The sequence below is a fragment of the Tubulanus polymorphus genome, chromosome 5 (genome assembly GCF_964204645.1).
Source record: "Tubulanus polymorphus chromosome 5, tnTubPoly1.2, whole genome shotgun sequence".
Taxonomy (NCBI): domain Eukaryota; kingdom Metazoa; phylum Nemertea; class Palaeonemertea; order Tubulaniformes; family Tubulanidae; genus Tubulanus; species Tubulanus polymorphus.
This window is the reverse complement of record NC_134029.1, coordinates 17,033,570-17,051,262: the sequence shown is the minus strand read 5'-3', so window position 1 is coordinate 17,051,262 and position 17,693 is coordinate 17,033,570. Positions and strand designations below refer to the sequence as shown.

General features: G+C 41.1%; 2 protein-coding genes across 4 annotated transcripts; both read left to right on the top strand.

Annotated features, from left to right (window-relative positions):
• Positions 1–293: 293 nt before the first annotated feature.
• LOC141905716 (dynein axonemal assembly factor 6-like) lies at positions 294–12,727 on the top strand. 3 transcript variants are annotated; one of them, XM_074794705.1, is made up of 6 exons: positions 333–467; positions 9,086–9,175; positions 9,272–9,423; positions 10,215–10,393; positions 10,845–11,027; positions 12,268–12,727. In XM_074794705.1, exons 3-6 carry the CDS (start codon positions 9,406–9,408, stop codon positions 12,392–12,394), a joined length of 507 nt encoding a protein of 168 aa, XP_074650806.1. In that variant the 5' UTR covers positions 333–467; positions 9,086–9,175; positions 9,272–9,405; the 3' UTR covers positions 12,395–12,727. The 3 variants fall into 3 exon arrangements, with proteins under 3 accessions (XP_074650804.1, XP_074650806.1, XP_074650805.1); XM_074794704.1 differs by having other exon boundaries at positions 9,269–9,423; XM_074794703.1 differs by lacking the exons at positions 9,086–9,175; positions 9,272–9,423 and having other exon boundaries at positions 294–467.
• Positions 12,728–15,056: 2,329 nt separating this feature from the next.
• Positions 15,057–17,318, top strand: LOC141906272 (uncharacterized). Its single transcript, XM_074795516.1, has 4 exons — positions 15,057–15,855; positions 16,238–16,420; positions 16,534–16,682; positions 16,770–17,318. The coding sequence occupies exons 1-4, from the start codon at positions 15,057–15,059 to the stop codon at positions 17,316–17,318; spliced, it is 1,680 nt and encodes a 559-aa protein (XP_074651617.1).
• Positions 17,319–17,693: the final 375 nt, after the last annotated feature.

Sequence of the window (17,693 nt, the reverse complement as noted above, 5' to 3'; positions counted from 1 at the left end):
AATTAGGCATTTAGGAATTGAGAGATGCTATACATTGCTACTGTATTAGTTTTAATTCAACTGTATCCATGTATCTGAATTTTCTTTTTCTCTCTCACATATTTTAAATTGCATGCTGTTTAATTGTATTTTTAAATTTGTTTCCATAATTGTATTTGTATATTGTTTACTTGATTGATATGTAACCAATGAGTTTTCTTGTATACGTACGGAACAATAAAGTATTGAATTGAATTGAATTGAATTGAATTGAATTGGTGGGGTTCGAACCCACCACCTCCTAACGATGGATATTATTGTTAGATGGCGCTGCAAGCGGTGCGATTGTGGATCTGGAAATTGGGAATCTAATCATTCCATGGTTCGTCGGTCGGCACAGCGAGAATTAAATGGACCTGGTCAATTTACAAGCACTCACAGAACTGCTGTCGACTGCTGATGGCAATTCTGACAGCGAAGATGATAAGGTAATGAGTCTGATCAAGTGGTTTAACCCGCAGGGGCTCATTCGTAGAGTCGTATCATCAATGAATCAGAGACTCTGATTAACAATTGCCATTGGTCGTTAAGAATCATTATCAGACGGTCGTTAGACGGCTATATAAAATAACGGTCTAACTGCAGTTTGGGTCACCTATCCACTGGGTGGCGCTAGTATTATTAAAGAATAGGGTGTGTTATGGTAAGGTTGAGTTGCATATGAGCTATCCACGTTCCCCTCTCGACCCGTTACTCTCTCGACCCGTTCCCGTCTCGACCCTACCGTACGATAGCGCCACCACAGTCGATTATTTGAACCATAACACTTGCGCGTATCGGATTCGGTTTTCACAGAACGATCAGTGACACTTCCCAACAATTTTAGAACTTGATTAGATTCTTTAAACTTTTCATTGAAAAGATCGAATGAGGAAATCACCTCCAATGTGAATAAAAGTAAAAATTCAGGATGCGAAAAACAATTTCCCGTCGAAATTTCCTCCCAGAATCTGGGAAGAATATATTCACTGTTTAAAAGCTTTACACTAATTTCAAATGATTTACATGAGTTGAATTATTTTGGTTTCTTAGAAATAAAATCAACTTTATTTAAATCCTTCAAACCATTTTTCTAAAAACGACCCAGCCCGCGGCATTTTAATTGGGACATGTATCATTGTGCCATTTATCAATTCAAATGTAATTCCTCAAATTTATGAAAAAAAAATTATTGTATAAATTTTGCAAAAAAATAAAGATCTTGTTCAATTTTATGACGCGTTGATTTCTAGATCACGTTGTTCCCCACACCATCACGATAGGTAAAACACAATATCCGTGTTGACGCGATGAGGAGAGAATCCCACAATGATAATAAAAAGTCCGAAAATGAAACTTCGAGATAGTAGTTTATTCAACGTTTCGACTATATCCTAATAGTCATCTTCAGGAATAATGAGATACTACAGAAATTATGAGATATATATACAATCCAGGGACAAAGAGACTAATTCAAGTAATCAGAGATGATACAAACTAAAGGAAAATTAACGTAGAAACAGTTACACGCTAAAATAGATTAAAGGGAAGCAAACTAAGGGGTGATTATAAACAACAATAGTGAGTATAAATATAAATGAAACTTAAAGTCAGTAGTAAAAAGAAAGACAAACTAGGGGGCACTTAAAACAAAGGTGAATACAAGTTAAGTCAGAGACGAAATTGATGAGAGAACAAATAACAAATAATCAAAGGGGAAATCAAGTGTTGAGTTTAACCAGTTTACAGAGGAATTTTGATATAAGTTTATTATGGGGTGAAAAACCATTGTTAAGGTTTACAACGTTGTTCGAATTTTCAATAATTAATGCAGATTCCAAAATATGTCTTCTAGTTTTATCGCTGCAAGGGTAAACTAATTCAGCATTAGCAAAATCAAAATTGTGTGAAGTCTGAAAAACATGACTAGCAACTCCGCTTTCAGGTTTAAAGTTTTTTACATCTAATTTATGCTCTTTTATGCGTTGATTAAGATTCCGACCTGTTTCTCCTATATATACTTTGTCGCAAACTTTACAAGGTATTTTATAAATTCCACAGTTTAGGGAAGAAATAATCCTTGAGCTAAACCGAGTTTAATATCCGGAGAAGTAAAAGAGAAGTAATGGAGGTAGGATTCAGCGTTGGTAGGTTTCCTATAAACCGCGAATTTCAAAAAGGATCCACAGTTAAAAATCAAAACATCCAGAAAAGGTATTTTACTATTAGATTCCCATTCATACGTAAAAGCCAGAGACGGGTAAAGGGAGTTTAAATATATAAGAAAGTTATCTACATTGAAGTCAAAGGGAACCAAAGCCAGAACATCGTCAACATATCTGAGCCAGATTTTAGGGTGAATATCAGTGTAAAGAGGCAATATTTCAGATTCAACATGTTCTAGGAATAAATTAGCTAGAATAGGACTTAGAGGATTTCCCATAGCGATACCGAATGTCTGCTCGTAAAAACAATTGTTGAATTCAAAAAAGGAGTCCGTCGTACAAATAGAGATAAGGTCGATGATACAATCCGTAGGAATGCCGAAGTTAATGTTAAGTGATGGTAATCTGCGTTTTAAGAAATCAAGAGATATTAAACTCGGTTTAGCTCAAGGATTATTTCTTCGCGCTTTGAGAATTTGCGACCCCTCATTTCTACCCGATGAAATTCACCATATTAACCAATCTCTCAAAAAACTTGCCTACCCCGATTTCCTATTGAAAAAAGCTCTACTTAAAGCTCGTACTACGCATTTTAGAAATAACAACCTTAGAACTCCTACGTTGGCTACCGATAAACAGCCTATCATTGTACCGTATGTACCTTTCCTCGAGAATTCTAAAGTTTCTCTTCGGTCACTAAATAAACAACTCATCTTTAAATACAATAATAAACTTAGTAACATATTGATTAACAACAAACCGAAAACCGAATCCCTAAACTGTGGAATTTATAAAATACCTTGTAAAGTTTGCGACAAAGTATATATAGGAGAAACAGGTCGGAATCTTAATCAACGCATAAAAGAGCATAAATTAGATGTAAAAAACTTTAAACCTGAAAGCGGAGTTGCTAGTCATGTTTTTCAGACTTCACACAATTTTGATTTTGCTAATGCTGAATTAGTTTACCCTTGCAGCGATAAAACTAGAAGACATATTTTGGAATCTGCATTAATTATTGAAAATTCGAACAACGTTGTAAACCTTAACAATGGTTTTTCACCCCATAATAAACTTATATCAAAATTCCTCTGTAAACTGGTTAAACTCAACACTTGATTTCCCCTTTGATTATTTGTTATTTGTTCTCTCATCAATTTCGTCTCTGACTTAACTTGTATTCACCTTTGTTTTAAGTGCCCCCTAGTTTGTCTTTCTTTTTACTACTGACTTTAAGTTTCATTTATATTTATACTCACTATTGTTGTTTATAATCACCCCTTAGTTTGCTTCCCTTTAATCTATTTTAGCGTGTAACTGTTTCTACGTTAATTTTCCTTTAGTTTGTATCATCTCTGATTACTTGAATTAGTCTCTTTGTCCCTGGATTGTATATATATCTCATAATTTCTGTAGTATCTCATTATTCCTGAAGATGACTATTAGGATATAGTCGAAACGTTGAATAAACTACTATCTCGAAGTTTCATTTTCGGACTTTTTATTATCATTGTGGGATTCTCTCCTCCCCACACCATGTTCCCGTCTCGACCCTTCAAATCTGTCTCTACTCTCTACACAGTCCCGTGGACCCTATGTTCCCGTCTCGACCCTTCACATCTGTCTCCACTCTCTACACAGTCCTGTGGACCCTATGTTCCCGTCTCGACCCTTCTAACCTGTCTCTACTCTCTACACAGTCCCGTGGACACCATGTTCCCGTCTCGACCCTTCACTTCTGTCTCTAGTCTACACAGTCCCGTGGACACCATGTTCCCGTCTCGACCCTTCAAATCTGTCTCTACTCTCTACACAGTCCCGTGGACCCTATGTTCCCGTCTCGACCCTTCTAACCTGTCTCTAGTCTCTACACAGTCCCGTGGACCCTATGTTCCCGTCTCGACCCTTCTAACCTGTCTCTAGTCTCTACACAATCCCGTGGACCCTATGTTCCCGTCTCGACCCTTCTAACCTGTCTCTAGTCTCTACACAGTCCCGTGGACCCTATGTTCCCGTTTCGACCCTTCTAACCTGTCTCTAGTCTCTACACAGTCCCGTGGACCCTATGTTCCCGTCTCGACCCTTCTAACCTGTCTCTAGTCTCTACACAGTCCCGTGGACCCTATGTTCCCGTCTCGACCCTTCTAACCTGTCTCTAGTCTCTACACAGTCCCGTGGACCCTATGTTCCCGTCTCGACCCTTCTAACCTGTCTCTAGTCTCTACACAGTCCCGTGGACCCTATGTTCCCGTCTCGACCCTTCTAACCTGTCTCTAGTCTCTACACAGTCCCGTGGACCCTATGTTCCCGTCTCGACCCTTCTAACCTGTCTCTAGTCTCTACACAGTCCCGTGGACCCTATGTTCCCGTCTCGACCCTTCTAACCTGTCTCTAGTCTCTACACAGTCCCGTGGACCCTATGTTCCCGTCTCGACCCTTCTAACCTGTCTCTAGTCTCTACACAGTCCCGTGGACACTATGTTCCCGTCTCGACCCTTCTAACCTGTCTCTAGTCTCTACACAGTCCCGTGGACCCTATGTTCCCGTCTCGACCCTTCTAACCTGTCTCTAGTCTCTACACAGTCCCGTGGACCCTATGTTCCCGTCTCGACCCTTCTAACCTGTCTCTAGTCTCTACACAGTCCCGTGGACCCTATGTTCCCGTCTCGACCCTTCAAAACTGTCTCTACTCTCTACACAGTCCCGTGGACACCATGTTCCCGTCTCGACCCTTCACATCCGTTTCTAGACAGTTTCTGGGATACTCTGACATATCTAATCGGCTTGTAATATTTCCACTCAGTGGGACAAGCCTTTAAAAAAGATGGAAATTAATATTAAAATTGGTCGAATATTCATTGATTAAAAAGATGAGAAATCTACAAAATCGATGCCGACAGACTGAATATTGATACATGTATACATAAGGAAAATTTCTACAATTTTCAATCAAACTCAGTGAAATTTTAAGGAATATGTACCATACACATTACAATGACAACTCATTAGAACGAACTCAAAGAACCAGAAGATTACAACCGACATTGTCCTAATAGTCGAAATTCTAGATTTTTGATAATCGATAATTCGGTAGGTATATCAGAAGTATAACTAGGTTACAATGTTCCTTGGCTGAATCCCATGGTCTTCAATACGAAAGGCTTTCATTCTCATCTTAATTTTCATTTTTTTCTGCCTGTTGTAGCCCGACAAATCGTGAATGACAAATCATTACTTATATCGAAATATCTTGATACAAGATACGTAACACACAGCCACCATCTTAATGGCTTCACTAAACCTGTGTCCACTAAAAATGTCGAGACGGGAACATGGTGTCCACAGGACTGTGTAGAGAGTAGAGACAGGTGTGAAGGGTCGAGACGGGAACATGGTGTCCACAGGACTGTGTAGAGAGTAGAGACAGGTTAGAAGGGTCGAGACGGGAACATAGGGTCCACGGGACTGTGTAGAGACTAGAGACAGGTTAGAAGGGTCGAGACGGGAACATAGGGTCCACGGGACTGTGTAGAGACTAGAGACAGGTTAGAAGGGTCGAGACGGGAACATAGGGTCCACGGGACTGTGTTGAGACTAGAGACAGGTTAGAAGGGTCGAGACGGGAACATAGGGTCCACGGGACTGTGTAGAGACTAGAGACAGGTTAGAAGGGTCGAGACAGGAACATAATGTCCACGGGACTGTGTAGAGACTAGAGACTGGTTAGAAGGGTCGAGACGGGAACATAGGGTCCACGGGACTGTGTAGAGACTAGAGACAGGTTAGAAGGGTCGAGACGGGAACATAGGGTCCACGGGACTGTGTAGAGACTAGAGACAGGTTAGAAGGGTCGAGACGGGAACATGGTGTCCACGGGACTGTGTAGAGACTAGAGACAGGTTAGAAGGGTCGAGACGGGAACATAGGGTCCACGGGACTGTGTAGAGACTAGAGACAGGTTAGAAGGGTCGAGACGGGAACATAGGGTCCACGGGACTGTGTAGAGACTAGAGACAGGTTAGAAGGGTCGAGACGGGAACATAGGGTCCACGGGACTGTGTAGAGACTAGAGACAGGTTAGAAGGGTCGAGACGGGAACATAGTGTCCACGGGACTGTGTAGAGACTAGAGACAGGTTAGAAGGGTCGAGACGGGAACATAGGGTCCACGGGACTGTGTAGAGACTAGAGACAGGTTAGAAGGGTCGAGACGGGAACATAGGGTCCACGGGACTGTGTAGAGACTAGAGACAGGTTAGAAGGGTCGAGACGGGAACATGGTGTCCACGGGACTGTGTAGAGACTAGAGACAGGTTAGAAGGGTCGAGACGGGAACATAGGGTCCACGGGACTGTGTAGAGACTAGAGACAGGTTAGAAGGGTCGAGACAGGAACATAATGTCCACGGGACTGTGTAGAGACTAGAGACTGGTTAGAAGGGTCGAGACGGGAACATAGGGTCCACGGGACTGTGTAGAGACTAGAGACAGGTTAGAAGGGTCGAGACAGGAACATAATGTCCACGGGACTGTGTAGAGACTAGAGACAGGTTAGAAGGGTCGAGACGGGAACATAGGGTCCACGGGACTGTGTAGAGACTAGAGACAGGTTAGAAGGGTCGAGACGGGAACATAGGGTCCACGGGACTGTGTAGAGACTAGAGACAGGTTAGAAGGGTCGAGACGGGAACATGGTGTCCACGGGACTGTGTAGAGACTAGAGACAGGTTAGAAGGGTCGAGACGGGAACATAGGGTCCACGGGACTGTGTAGAGACTAGAGACAGGTTAGAAGGGTCGAGACGGGAACATAGGGTCCACGGGACTGTGTAGAGACTAGAGACAGGTTAGAAGGGTCGAGACGGGAACATAGGGTCCACGGGACTGTGTAGAGACTAGAGACAGGTTAGAAGGGTCGAGACGGGAACATAGTGTCCACGGGACTGTGTAGAGACTAGAGACAGGTTAGAAGGGTCGAGACGGGAACATAGGGTCCACGGGACTGTGTAGAGACTAGAGACAGGTTAGAAGGGTCGAGACGGGAACATAGGGTCCACGGGACTGTGTAGAGACTAGAGACAGGTTAGAAGGGTCGAGACGGGAACATGGTGTCCACGGGACTGTGTAGAGACTAGAGACAGGTTAGAAGGGTCGAGACGGGAACATGGTGTCCACGGGACTGTGTAGAGACTAGAGACAGTTTTGAAGGGTCGAGACGGGAACATAGGGTCCACAGGAATGTGTAGAGACTAGAGACAGGTTAGAAGGGTCGAGACGGGAACATAGGGTCCACGGGACTGTGTAGAGACTAGAGACTGGTTAGAAGGGTCGAGACGGGAACATAGGGTCCACGGGACTGTGTAGAGACTAGAGACAGGTTAGAAGGGTCGAGACGGGAACATAGGGTCCACGGGACTGTGTAGAGACTAGAGACAGGTTAGAAGGGTCGAGACGGGAACATGGTGTCCACGGGACTGTGTAGAGACTAGAGACAGGTTAGAAGGGTCGAGACGGGAACATAGGGTCCACGGGACTGTGTAGAGACTAGAGACAGGTTAGAAGGGTCGAGACGGGAACATAGGGTCCACGGGACTGTGTAGAGACTAGAGACAGGTTAGAAGGGTCGAGACGGGAACATAGGGTCCACGGGACTGTGTAGAGACTAGAGACAGGTTAGAAGGGTCGAGACGGGAACATAGTGTCCACGGGACTGTGTAGAGACTAGAGACAGGTTAGAAGGGTCGAGACGGGAACATAGGGTCCACGGGACTGTGTAGAGAGTAGAGACAGTTTTGAAGGGTCGAGACGGGAACATAGGGTCCACGGGACTGTCTAGAGAGTAGAGACAGTTTTGAAGGGTCGAGACGGGAACATGGTGTCTACGGGACTGTCTAGAGAGTAGAGACAGATGTGAAGGGTCGAGACGGGAACATAGGGTCCACGGGACTGTCTAGAGAGTAGAGACAGGTGTGAAGGGTCGAGACGGGAACATGGTGTCTACGGGACTGTCTAGAGAGTAGAGACAGTTTTGAAGGGTCGAGACGGGAACATGGTGTCCACGGGACTGTGTAGAGAGTAGAGACAGGTTTGAAGGGTCGAGACGGGAACATGGTGTCTACGGGACTGTCTAGAGAGTAGAGACAGATGTGAAGGGTCGAGACGGGAACATAGGGTCCACGGGACTGTCTAGAGAGTAGAGACAGGTGTGAAGGGTCGAGACGGGAACATGGTGTCTACGGGACTGTCTAGAGAGTAGAGACAGTTTTGAAGGGTCGAGACGGGAACATAGGGTCCACGGGACTGTCTAGAGAGTAGAGACAGTTTTGAAGGGTCGAGACAGGAACATAGTGTCCACGGGACTGTGTAAAGAGTAGAGACAGTTTTGAAGGGTCGAGACGGGAACATGGTGTCTACGGGACTGTGTAAAGAGTAGAGACAGGTTTGAAGGGTCGAGACGGGAACATGGTGTCCACGGGACTGTGTAGAGAGTAGAGACAGGTTTGAAGGGTCGAGACAGGAACATAGGGTCCATGGAGAAAGACCCACGGGATCTGTAGAGAAAGATAACGCGTCATGAATTTAACAATCATCTTTATTTTTTTTCAAAATTCATACATTAATTTTCTTCATAAATTTGATGAATTCGAATTGATTAATGGCAATAAACATGCCCCTAACAAAATGCCCCGGGCCGGGTCATTTTTTGAAAAAAACGGTTTGAGAGATTTAAAGAAAGTTGATTTTATTTTTTAGAAACCAAAATAATTACACTCGTGTAATTCATTCAAGATTATATTTGAAATTAGTTTAGCTTTACCAGTAAATATATATTATTTCTGGGAGGAAATCTCGACGGGAAATTGCTTACTTCGCATCTTGAATTTTTACTTCTGTTGACATTGGAGGCGTTTTCTTGGTAAGTGCAGATCCACACCTCTCGTGATTGACGCAATCTGCTGAATGACAGAATCCAGGCTAAAATCTTTCTAGTGAAGGTATCTAAAAATTAAAGCTTATACCGTTTCCATCATTCGATCTTTTCAATGAAAAGTTTTCAAAAATCTAATTTGATTTTTTAAAATTGTTAGTAGGTTCACATGCGAAAAACGAATCCGATACGCGTCGTAGTGTTTTAGTTCAAATAATCGACTGTGGTGGCGCTATTGTACGGTAGGGTCGAGACGGGAACGGGTCGAGACAGTAACGGGTCGAGACGGGAACGTGGATGGCTCATATATATATGGTAAGGTTAGGTACATAACCATTAGGGACACCTAAACTGCAGTCATACCTTTATTTCATAGAATCATAATCTGACAATTGATATCGGTCTGTGAATATGTTAACTTTTCGTGTTGAAGTTTTAAATGCGATGACGTCATCAGAATTTCACGTGACTGTCCCAACTTTCTGGCTGAAAATTTAAGTACAGCGGAGGCCTGGCGTTTCATCCCTTGTGATTTTATATATAGTAAAGCGTGACGACCGTCTGATAATGATTCTTAACGACCAATTGTTTATCGAAACTTTATAGGCCTAGCGGATAAATAAACAATATAAACACAAGGTATTTCCGTGATATTTTGAATTTATTCGCAGTTCATATTTAGCGCCATTCTCGCGAGGTTATCAGCAACCCGGAAATAAAATCCAAGCCCATCGCCAAACCCCTGTGGTGTAGATGTAGAAATGATAATCTGTTTAAATCCAATGTCTCTGTAGTATAGGCCTACCGGTATATAAAATACAAAGTGGCTATATTTACGGAGTCGTAAAGCGGTGGTAAATTCGCGGTGGTAACTTTTCGAGTTTGGTTGCCTTGTTTTAGATAAATGTATCCGCGTTCCAATGCGAACCCTCTACCCCATAATGCTGAGATTTGGAAATACTTCATAAACCCTATCCGATTAGAAGAAGCAGATGAGGTTCTATGCGTTGCCTACTTCCACAAACTCTCAGCATGAATTTGAATTGGCTTTGTCTGAATATCCAATGCATTTCCTAAAAAAATGTAGATTTAAAAAATGATTTCAGCCTCAAACTGCAGTCGCAAAGATGGGTCCTGCTAGTATAGCATCGGTAAAACCAAGTGTCTCATCAACTGCGGGTACCACCGGTGATGTGAAGAGTAAATCCAAAGACATCTGGCTCGATGAAGAATTGAATGATGGCGCAGAACATGATGATATATACGATTCACGACCCCAACCTGAGTAAGTTTTTGGAACCTACCTGAAAAAGATACTAAACACGGCCTGAGTAAAGCCTCTTCAGAAATAAACCCGAAACTAATTTGTGTTTATCTGTTCTGATTACGTCTCCCACAATCGCGCAAAGCGAAAAAGAGAACAGTCACAAAACAAGCCACAAATCTTTTCTTTGTCTTGTTTATATCCTATATCTGTGGCGTGATAGGCTTAAGATTAGTTTTTAGACCTGACCCGAGTTAAAATATTTCATTGATTCAACCCAACTAAGATTAGTCTCTATAATAAACCTGTGGTCTGGTTTTAAACCAAACAGATAACATATATCACTTTTTGTTCAAAAAGCTGACTGTGAATATCAATAATGTCTGAGTGTGATCAAATTCTGCATTTAACTCCGGATTAGGCTATACGAGCTTTGAGTGAAACATTTTTGGAATTATCTTCATTTTTCTAGATATGAAATAATCTATAAACAGTCTGTGAATAGTGAGGACATTTATCTTCAAATGGGAAATAAAACGCCATCGACAGCTAGTTGCGAGGATATGGTTATCAAAATCAAGCTACCCGGTACAATGGCTAAAGAAATGGATCTCGATGTGAAACAAAAATTCTTAGATCTACGAACGAATAAATTGTAAGTATTGACCGTTCTGAATAGGCCAACCATAAATCGCTTAACCTGAACACTGCGAAATCAAAGTGTGCAAGACATGATTATTGTATACTAGCGAAAAACCTGTGGAAACTACACATGTTTTTTAGCCCAGAACTTAAAACTCATCGAAATACTGGCCGGGGATTTAGTTGGAGTATTCTAGAATGTATAAATCAAAAAATGTGTTGGCGATTATACTGTGCCCGTGGAGGCCACTGGTAACATTGTTGTGAGCAAGAATGTGGAATTAAAAAAACATATTTTCACTCTGCACTGGAGGTGAACCAGCTCTCTGATCTGTGTGTCAGCCAAGTGCTGTACCAAAATGACTACGTAACTGCCCTTGTATACATACAGTGATGCTGTAATGTTATATGGCACCATTGCAGCAAATACGTTTCAGGGTTTATTGGGGAACCTAACAAGTTATTGTTTTTCGACTAATGAAATAGTCGTAGCACAATCAGTTCAAGCAGATAGCCATAAGCATGTAAAAAATCAAGAAGATATACAGGAGTTATTGCTATTGATGATATAGAAAGTCAAACTGCTTAATCCGGATTAGTTGGGACCAATCATAAATCAGTTGATGAGAGATTGGGATTAAACATCATTATTTTGCAATACAGCCTAGATTTTTCATTTGCGGTTGGTTTTATAACGTTCATCAGACAACGTTAGCCAGCCATGTCTTAAGAGGTTTGATATTTTCATGAAAGTGGAACATTTTGTAAGGAAATGTCGGGTCCTGGTAGTATAGTGTCCGGCAGAAAATTAAATGCAAAGAGCCGCAATTTCACAAATTCAAGCATATTTGTTGGAACCCCTGAGTATGGGCATGTCATAATGTGTTCTGTGCTTCATAGTTCCGAATAAGAGCGCGATTCGAACATTCTCACATGAACATTGCTATGGAGGCTTTGATGAATTCAATGTATTAAATAAGTCTATGTCAAAATGTCTATTAGAGCAGAGCTATTTGTGGCTACTTGCTAATTTTTAGGGTAAAATACATGTCATGACTAAGAAAATATTTCTAATTGGGAATACTCGATACACCATGGATCCAACCCATCGACCCTTGTGTTTGCACCAGAAAGACATTTTCTGTAAATCCACAAATCAATATTAAAATTAATGTTTATAATCGTGTGTAAGAATGCTCAACATGTCTTTATGCCATCCAACAACCGGTACTTGTTTTCATTTTTTGTTGTAGTAAACTTGGACTCCATTTACCTCATTCCGTTGACCATAAAAATGGCAGAGCTCAGTGGGACGCAGATAAACAAACATTAACGGTTACCTTAAGAATGAATCGCGAATATGATTTTGCAAACTTTTAACTTAAAATAGTCCTCAAATGAAAAGATTAATTTCATATATACCGTCCATACTTTTTCAACAAAAATGTTATGACTCATTTCATGTATTTTGTATTCAATTTTATACAATAAATATTTTTAATGACATTGAAAATGAATATTGAAACTTATTTGATACCCAGTAGGGATACACAGTTATGGTAAAAATCCCCTAAATATCCCCTGGGTAAAAATCTCCACTTTTCAAGAACATTTCAAAAAAAAATGTTTCTACAATTTTATTCATCTGCAATGAGACTGGAAAATATGTTTGCACTGTGCAATGAAATCTTTCATTGTGATAAATTCTTGAGTAAACTGTTAGAATAAAATCAATTGTTAGAATTGATATAATAATAATGAACTTATGAACTTTAGTAATGAACTTATTATTTATAATATCTTAAAATTCGAAGTGGAATATTTTTGACTGTGAACTTTTGTTGTGGTATATTTGAGCTGTGTGGTGCCATGAATTGTAAGAAATAATGAACTTTTTATTTGAAATATTTTAGATCCAAGCAAGTGTAATATTTTTGAAATGTGCGATGAACCCTTTCATTAACCCTTTCAGTGCTGACTAATTCTGTTTCGGTTATGGGTTTTGGAGATCCATTGAGATATGCCTCGCGCATGCGCCATCAGTTGCCTCTTGACGCCATTGCGAGAGTTCACGCTCATAAAATTTTTCGGATTTTTACGTTCCACTTGCGGGTTTTTCAAGATTTGAGATCGATTATGCAAGAAGGAACAGTACCGGAACCTGGAGATGGGAGCGTGGCTCCTGTTAGTGTTAGTGTTTCCCAGGAAAAACACTCGAAGAAGCCCTCGACGAGGTCGGGTGGAAATTCCGAGAAAAACAAAATGGCGGCTGCAAGCTCCGCTACGTCGATTTTGCCTTCCACAGCGGCGATTTCTGGTTCCAGCGCGTCGCGTTGTCGAACTGCCGGGTCTTCGAAGGTAAAAGAAAAGAAAGATTCTAATAATAACGCTTCAGATTTTCAACGGATCGAGAAACTTTTGACTGATGTAATCCAGTCCCAGGTTGCGATGAAGGAAAAAGTGAGTGTTATGTGGGAAGCCGGGTGCGGCGACGAGGTCGGCAGTGATTCGGTTTGGATTTCCGATTTCGACCAACAATGCACAAAACGGCATGATATTTCGGACGATGAGGACTATGAGGGACCCCAGCAAAAAAGAGCAAACCAAGTTCTGCCGAGGGAAGTGCTCAAGCCGCTGGCTCGAGTAGGCCTAATAGCATTTTTTCAGCAATGCTGAATAAATGGCAAACTAAAGAAACCACAGGAGTTTCTGTGGATGGAGACCTTGCCAATATTGTGCATGGGCTATTCCAAGAAGGGATTAGCGATGAATCGTATGAAGACCTTTGTAAAAAATATGAGAGACCGGACAATTGTGAGACTCTCCTGCCCGTGGAAGTTGACCAACTGGTTTGGGATATTATTTCGACGAAGTCACAGGCGATGGATGCAAAGTTACAAGTCACTCAGACTTGCATCGCAAAGGCAGCGGTCTGTCTTACTTATCTGGCGGATAAGTTTAATATTTGCGAATCGGCCGAGAAGCCGAGTAACGACATCGAGGAATATTCTTCTGCCTTAGCGCTGCTAGGTCATGGATACCATAACTTATGTTTGCGACGAAGAGAACTGTTAAAACCGGATTTGAAAAATGAGTATACTCATTTGTGTTCCTCGTCTGTTCCTCATACCAAAAACTTTTCGGAGGAAATGTGGAAAAAACATTCAAAGATATTACTGATGTGAACCGTGTTGGGTCTAAGTTAAAACCACAGACTTCAGGCTTAAGAAACAGGGCTTGGAATTGGAGACCGTGGAAAGGGCGCGGCGCATCTACATCGTACAGCCCATATAGCCATATGCACAAACATTTCGGCTCAAAACAGAATAGTTATTTAAACTACCAGCAGGCCCGTTTGCACGGTGGAAGCGGGCCGAGCCACAGCAAATACAAGAAAGGAAAGAGTCTGAAACAAGTCAAACAAGACTAAGTCAGGTTAGTAGAAAGTCAGATTTTACTATTAAAACCGCTGGAAGTCTACAGTTTCATTTGGAAAACTGGAAAAAGATCACATCAGATGTAACCATCTTGAGAGATGTTTCTGGCCACAGGCTTGAATTTATTGATGGTAAGGTACCAGTTCAGCACTGGGTACCCAAGCCGTTGAGATTTAATGATACAGAAACTGCAATTATTCAGGTGCAGCTTGATAGATTCTTGGAATCAGGTGTTATAAAAATGACTGATCATAGCTATCCAGAATTTATATCGAATATTTTTATTCGCCCGAAAAAAGAAGAGGGGGCATATCGAGTTATTCTGAATTTGAAAAATTTGAATAAATTTCTGGAATACCATCACTTCAAGATGGACACTTTTGAAGCTGTTCTCAAGCTGGTTACACCTGGGTGTTTTATGCAGTCTATTGATTATTATTAAAGATGCGTATTATTGTATATCAGTCCACCCGGAAGACCGGAGATGGCTTAGATTCATGTTCAATGGAAAATTGTATCAGTATACATGCATACCAAATGGCCTTGCATCAGGACCTCGGACTTACACGAAATTGTGTAAGCCAGTTTTATCTTCCTTAAGGAAGATGGGGATAACAATAAGTGGTTACATTGATGATGAAATTATAATCTCAGACACTGAATCACAATCCCAGCAGGATAAGGTTGACACGATTGAGTTGCAAGAAGAATTAGGGTATATCATTAATTATACGAAGACTACTAAAGACGGGTCTCAAGTTATTACACATTTGGGTTTCGTTATAAACTCCAATGAAATGATAGTCACTCTGACTGAAAAGAAAAAAGAGTACATCTTAACTGATTGCTCTAATTTATTACAGAAGAACATTGAGACGATTAGAATTGTGGCAAAGGTTATAGGACTCATCGTGGCAGCTTTGCCTGCTGTGGACTATGGAATGATGTACTATAGAAATTTAGAAGGTGAGAAAATCATAGCTTTACAAAAGAGTAAAGGAAATTATGATAAAACAATGATTGTGTCATGTGAGATGAAACAGGAATTAAAATGGTGGGTTGAGAACCTGCATACGGCAGAGCGGAAGATATCTCGAGGGGAACCGAATGCCGTTATTTCAAGTGATGCTTCCTTTCAAGGCTGGGGGGCAGAATACTTGAGTAATAGAACTGGAGGGAGATGGAGGAAAGATGACGCTGAAGAGAATCAATCTATAAACTTCTTAGAATTAAAAGCCGGATTCTTTGCTCTAAAATCCTTCTGTTCAAAAATGAAAGATACCCATGTCCATCTGAAGATGGACAACACATCTGCCATTTCGTATATAAACCATATGGGTGGTACAAAAGTCAAAAGCCTTAATAGCCTGGGTCGTGAAATCTGGGAATGGTGTAAAATAAGGGGTATCTAGCTTTCAGCTTCACATATACCTGGAAAGTTAAATGTGGATGCGGATTTTGAGAGCAGACATTTCTGTGATGAAGCAGAATGGAAGTTAGATTCCTCTATATTCAGAAAGATTGTGATGAAATATGGGATGCCAGCCATTGACTTATTTGCTTCTAGAATGAATGCACAGTTGCCGATTTACGTATCATGGCGCCCGGACCCAGGGGCGACAATTGTCAATGCATTTTATGTGTCATGGAAATTTAATCTTTGTTATATGTTTCCACCTTTCAGTCTTGTGGGAAGATGCCTACAGAAGATTCGAATGGACGAAACTCCAGCAGCAGTATTAGTAGTTCCGCTGATGGATGACAACACTTTTGAAATTATTGATAGACATCCCCGTAACTCTGCCGAAAGTCGATTGGCTGATAACGCGACAGGGAGAAACTCACTTGTTGAAGGACAGACTGACATTAGTTGCCTGTCTAGTTTCTGGAGGTCAGGAGAAAAACAGACGTTTTCAACAAGGACTAGAGAGATATTGTTGGCCTCATGGAAAAAGGGCACACATCAACAGTATGAAGTTTTTCTCAGGAAATGGAAACGGTTTTGTAATAAATGGAAAGTTAATCCAATTCATCCCTCTGTAGAGTAGTATCTCGAATTTTTTGTTTATCTTGTTGATGTAGAAACCTTAAGTTACAGTGCAGTGAACACAGCGAGGTCTGCTGTTGCTCAGATTGTAGAAGTTGTTGGGAGATATAATTCAATGAGTATAGGGGCTCACCCCTTGGTGTCTAGATTTATGAAAGGATTGTACAATTTGAGACCGCCCCAGGTTAGATATACTTATATATGGGATGTTTCTGTTGTTTTAAATTGGGCGGAGAGTTTATCGCCTGTTAGATTTTTAAGTTTGAAATAGTTGACTTTGAAACTTGTGATGTTATTATCGTTGATTATGGCTGCCAGACCAGCGCAGTCATTGAGTTTGTTACGATTAGATCAGATGATTAAAGAGAACGAGAATTATAAGTTTTATTTTGGGAGAACCGATTTAAAACAGTCACAAAGGGGATATATTCCCCCAGATGTTTGTATTAAAAAGTATTATGTAAATAGGTTAATTTGTGCTCATCTTGCATTGTCGGAATATATTAGGAGAACTAAGGATATTCGGGAATCTGAACCTAGATTGTTCGTTAGTTACGTAAAACCATACAAAGCAGTTTCGAGAGATACAATAAGCAGATGGGTAAAAACTGCGATGTCGCAGGCTGGAATTGATACAAAAGTATTTAAGCCTCATAGTGTAAGGGCGGCAGCTACCTCGAAAGCTAAGCTGAACGATGTGCCTTTGGAAGATATTTTGAAAACGGCTGGTTGGTCTAACGCAGCGACTTTTGCTAAGTATTATGGAAAACCAATTAAACATGATTCGCAGAATTTTGTGGAAGGAGTATTGAAGAAGTGATTATATGTTAATAAATTTTCGCAATACTACGTACATTTGAGTTGTTACTGTTTTGTCGCTTCTTTGAAGTCTCATTGGGTCTCCAAAACCCATAACCGAAACGAAATACAATTTGAAAGTTAAACGAGCCTTACCTGAAAGGTGAAGTTTGACTGGAATTCTATAGAGTGAGGTTATGGGTTGGAGATCAAATGCCCTCCCTTCCACTCCCATTGTTAGGGCTCCAAAACAGTATTTGTTGAATACTGATGGCGCATGTGCGAGGCATATCTCATTTGATCTCCAACCCATAACCTCACTCTATAGAATTCCAGTCAAACTTCACCTTTCAGGTAAGGCTCGTTTAACTTTCAAATTAATACCCTATAGTGCTGG